This window comes from Nicotiana tomentosiformis, chromosome 10, assembly GCF_000390325.3.
Source record: "Nicotiana tomentosiformis chromosome 10, ASM39032v3, whole genome shotgun sequence".
Taxonomy (NCBI): Eukaryota; Viridiplantae; Streptophyta; class Magnoliopsida; order Solanales; family Solanaceae; genus Nicotiana; species Nicotiana tomentosiformis.
In genome coordinates, this window is record NC_090821.1 from 10,466,500 (window position 1) to 10,471,634 (window position 5,135).

At 35.2% G+C, this 5,135-nt stretch overlaps 1 protein-coding gene across 1 annotated transcript; it reads left to right on the forward strand.

Moving 5' to 3' along the window:
- Window positions 1–1,314: 1,314 nt before the first annotated feature.
- Window positions 1,315–4,912, forward strand: LOC104094498 (uncharacterized). Its single transcript, XM_009600448.4, has 3 exons — window positions 1,315–1,799; window positions 2,850–2,974; window positions 4,011–4,912. The coding sequence occupies exons 1-3, from the start codon at window positions 1,430–1,432 to the stop codon at window positions 4,212–4,214; spliced, it is 699 nt and encodes a 232-aa protein (XP_009598743.1). The 5' UTR covers window positions 1,315–1,429; the 3' UTR covers window positions 4,215–4,912.
- Window positions 4,913–5,135: the final 223 nt, after the last annotated feature.

Here is a 5,135-nt window from a genome sequence, read left to right on the forward strand (position 1 = left end):
CAAAAGTAGAATCATAGTTTTGAAGTTAAGAGATAAAAACTAAATAAATTTAATAATTAAAAAAAGAGTTATGGGCTTCCTGCTTCCATGTCATCTCCATATATTACAGTTTTATGTCTGTAATGGAGAGGGGGGAAATGCAGTTCTTAGGAAAATGAATCTTTGAGCCCTCATGAATTCTGTGCAGTTGCTTAGCAAGTCGAGTCACTATAATAACAAATAGGAGTATAAAGATGTGGATTTGTGAAAATGGGAGTTATATTTAGGGGTCGTTTGGATTGTGAGTTATACCAAGATTATATATAATGTAACTATACTAGTAATCTTTGTTATCCATTGTAACCAAAGTTTTGTTGTCTTTAAAAACTTGAAAAAATATGTCTTACACTAATTATGCCAAAAGAAAATGTTATAAGGAGGTTAGAATGATTAGATACACATTGTGAAAGTGCCATGCATTGGACACTACTTGACTTGGTTGATCATCAGATGTGCAAAAAGCCATACCCAATAGAAGTGAAAAAAATGCGATAAATACAATAAAGTAAACAAAATTTTACGAAGGCAATTAAAGTAGATTATAGATACTGTAGTACCATTCTAAGGTGAATTCTTCTTATGTGGTTAGTTATTACTAGTGGTGGTGACAAAATGGTTAAAAGAAAATAGCTATTCATTCATGTTATTCATTAAAAAATGAGTTGGATAATAAACTTTTTAAAAACTAGTCAAATATGGATAAGAACCATATTATACCCTTAGAAAATGGATAACAAAAGGATAACAAATGAGTTTAATTTTTACATTTGTAAAGCCTCAAATTGGGGGTTCCTCAAGTTTGGGAGACTAGAAATTAAGCCATGGATATCCGTCGGTTAACCCATTTTTTATCCGTATCAAATATGAATCGGTCAGATAATTTATCCGTTTTTGCATTACTTATTTTCAACTCGTTCATATCCGATCCGACCCGTCCGTTTGTAATTAGGGGCAAAATATTATAGTAAGAGATTTTTGGGTCCTTTATTCAAGAATCAAGATATCTTTTTGCCTCCTTTTGTTTTTTGTTATCCATGAAATAGTCGAGAAGCGTACAAACTATGGATTCTATATACAAACTGATTCTATATATCATAAGTAATTTTTTAAATTAAAAACTATGGATATTACATGTATAATGCAATTCAATCTCACTATAGATTATAAAAATAAAACAAATTCATCTCTTTTTATATAGAATTTATAACCTATATTATATAGAAAAAGGATTGGAGAGTAGATTTGTAGAAAGAAAAAAAGAACAAACATATAAAAAAGGAAGGAATAAAAAAGCAGGTAGCAGGTGCAAAATCCAAAGAAGTAGCCAAACTCCACTGTGAAAGATTGGCCATAGAAGAGGAGAAGAAATGTGAAGAATAAAGAGGCCAAAATGGCAAACCCTAGAAGGATTTCATTTTCCCCTTCCGGTAACCACCACCAACTTCCGATCTCCGCCGCCGGATTTCAGAATCAGACATCAACTCGAATGTCAAGTTTGATATCCTTCCTGAAGAAACCCCATGCTTTCCCCTTCCTGCTTTCCCTCTTCCTTTTCCTCACTTGGGTTTCCCTCAGATTCCAACGTCCCTCAGATTCAAGTCATCAGAGGGAAGAGTGGCATCCTGCAAAGATTCATTCTTCTGGTTCAGATCAAATGGCTAATCTTGTGAGGTTCCCAGCTTCCTCTTCTTCTATTGCTAAAGATAAACGTGGCTGGTTGCTCAACCCCATTTCCCTTGCCCTTGATTCTGCCCTTTCAGGTCTCCTCTTTCTCTCTCTTTCTTATAATTATGTTAGTATATGGAATATGATAGTAATAGAAGATGCCATAATAGACTGACTATGCGTGTTGGTGTTGCTGAAGATAGGATTTAAAAATGAGCTGTATGTGTGTTCATACTCCAATGTATTTGAATGGGTCGTTATGTTTTTGGTGGATTAGCATCTTGAGGTCTTTTTATGCGCATAAAGATACTGTCTTGGTAGCAACCACCAAATAAATAGAACATGGGTTAGTTAGCTCATTACTGCCTACACCCCCCCTGCAACTGCTTTCTCATTAGCTCCATTAAGGTTCATATTCTCATCCTGTTTGAATAAAGATTGTTAAGCCTAGAAGGAAAATTGTTATTAGTTCATCCTGCCATGACTACTTTGGCCTTAAAGCTTAGTTCATTGAATGATATGTATAAATAATAGAATGGTAGAAAATTACGAAAATATGCAAGTCTAGAATTGACATTATTGCCAAAGATCAGAAGGCTAATCTTGTGAGGTTCGAGCTTCCTCTTCTGTTATTTCCTAAGGTAAGTGGGGGTCGTTATGCATAAAAGTCCTACTCAGGGAACTCAGGGAAGAACAGAACATAATAGAAGCAAAGGATGTATGCAGATGATACCAACGAGTTAGGATTAAGCTCTACTCGTTTTTGGTATACTTAGATTAGGCTCAACATTTGCCATTATCTTTTTGGTTTGGTTAGAAATTTGTGCTTCAGTTTATGGAAACCCCTAATTGTCTTAGAAGAGAAATTATTGAGTATACATTCAAATATTGGTATAGAACTCCAACTGGTTTGGGGTTAATGCATCGCAGTTATTGTTGTTGTATTGTTTTTCTTTTTCTTGAGAATGTGGAAGTTCAGAATTAGAGTACAGGGAAATATGGATGGTTTTTCTTTTCCCATTTCCCTGATATAATGTATTTCTTAATTGCAAGATAAATTTAAATCATTCTATATTGTCATCTTCTGTTTTAAGTTTGCCTAGAAAGATTCCACCATTGATAAAAGGAGGTCATTCTCGCTGCAGGTGGGGCAGCAGTCTGTACTTCAGTTCATTTGGGCGAGATCAAATCTGGTGGTGTTAGAGGCAACCACAGGCATCACACATGTAATGAGACATTTGTTATTTGGGGAGCTAAGACAGTATTCCGGGTATGTGTCTTCCTCCCTGTAGTACTAAAGCTGAAAGCTTTTACATCTCTACCTATCTTAATCATTATTAAGTTGCTTTAGATCCACCTTCTACTATGTTTATCTGTAGGGAAACATATTGTTCTTTGAACGTAATCAAAATGAAAAATTCTGAAATTTTGGTGTTGCATAAATCAGTTTGATTCTTTTGTAGTCCTTGAGACATGTAATGTATTTTCTTGCATTAAGTTGGTTTTAGATGACACAGTGTATTTAATTAGGAAGTGAATTAGTAGAATCAATACAAGATGTACCGGCTCTACAGGTATCTTATGTTTTAGTTGCTGTTACTTGTCAAGTGTATTCTGTAGTTATGTCATACTTCCCAGAAAAACTAACATTCTCAGTCCTTGAACCTTTTTTGTGTGCTGAAGTTACATGCGTAGAAGTATCATCCTGATGGAGTATTCTCAAAGTCTTTCCTTAAGCCTTAATCATGCTTTCTCTCCTAGTTCTTCAAAATCTTTAAAGTATCTATCAAAACTCTCCCCAAATTTACTTGTTCCAAAGAATATATGTTCCCAGATATATCATTTCGTCTTTCTAATTACAATTTTCAGTACCGAAGATATATCTTGAAGACCACGCGGTGTGGTGATTGGTTTTTCGTCTCTGCTCCTGTCCTTTTTCTATTTCCCTCATCCAGTTTGTTGTAGTTCTTTACATTTCTTATCATTGCAATACTCTCTCTTTACTCACCATTGAAGCTGGCATTCTGCTTGTCCTTTGAACGGGTTCTATATGATTGAATTTCTGCAGTTAGCTCCTTTAAAACTCCCAAATCATGATATGCTGATTATTCATAATTTCTAAATTGCATGGAAGGGAAATGAAGATGAAATAACCAATTATAGCTATTAAATTATCTCTTTAATTACTTTTCCCATAGATTATCTTTGTGAATGAGTAATCATGTTTTCCTTTCCTTTCTTTTGGGTTAGGGTTGCAAGTTTGTTACATACTAAGTCCTTGCTCTTGATTCACTAACTTTTTACAGCTGGAAAATGATGCGGTCAAAAATGGCTACGCTGAAGTAATAATTGGTGCAGATGAAGTTGCTGTTGCAGTCAGCCCCCACGGAACTGCTCATGCTCTAGTAAATGTTGATCCAGTAAAGAGTACATACTTCATGGGGTGCCAGGATAGTATAATCAACTACAATGGCTCAACGACTGACTTTAATGTATGGAAAGATCTATAGGTTTTCAATGTTATATTTTCATGGTCACTCCAGTAAGGTAGCTGAAGTCTTGCGTGGCAATTGAGTAGGTTCTTTTCTTGCCAGGTTTTCAAGTTTAGGGTTTTAAAGGGTGTGAATTAGTTTAGCTAATGTAGATTCTGGGAACTATGTGCACAACGCATAGCTGCTACTCATCGGCTTTTTTCCTTAACAAGGTTTGTGCATACACAGTTTATGATAAAAAGTACAAGGCCCTCCTCGGAAATCAGCGTCTCTATCTTAGAAATAGTAAGGGAAGTAGTGATGAAACTAATCCGTCCACCTGCTGGAAGCTATACTCGGTACCTGAGTTTTTGGATACCATCCGCCAATTTGAATGTTAAGAGATGGAGTTATTATTACTTTAGGTGTGTTAAAGACCTCAAGATGAACTACTTTAACAGACCTAAAGTAGTAATGGCTTGATCTCTGAACATTTGAATCATCTTGATCGCTGATTCACAAAGATGACCTTGTACTTTTCATCAGAAACTGTAGATCTTGATAAGGTAAGCACTTTTTAAATAGGGTAAGCTCCAATATATCTCTACAGTATGCAGCTTGCCGGTCAAACTGCCATACATATGGAAGCACTTTTTTAACTTTTGGAATTTAGCAAATGTTCATCTTCCAAGATTTTGCTCGTTATAGTAGTTGCAATTTTTGCAGTTGCCTACTCATTGAAAGTCGTTCTCCCTTTTTCTGGTCAAACCCTTAGTTATCTACTCAGTAGTTCCTAATGTTTGAATAATTTTTACTCAAATTAAATTCGTTCGTTATATGCCTTTTAGGGTTGATGAAAATGAAGCGCTACCAAACTTGTTTAATATAACGGAAATACGTAATTGCAGAAGGATGATCTTGCAGAAGGGATTAAAGAGAAGAAAAATTATTCAAAAAGGG

Bases quoted from the DNA above. Each gene is read 5' to 3' on its own strand.
- LOC104094498 (XM_009600448.4), top strand. From the start codon at position 1,430: ATGGCAAACCCTAGAAGGATTTCATTTTCCCCTTCCGGTAACCACCAC. The intron at 1,800-2,849 runs GTCTCCTCTTTC...TTCTCGCTGCAG, and splicing joins CCTTGATTCTGCCCTTTCAG to GTGGGGCAGCAGTCTGTACT. The intron at 2,975-4,010 runs GTATGTGTCTTC...AACTTTTTACAG, and splicing joins GAGCTAAGACAGTATTCCGG to CTGGAAAATGATGCGGTCAA.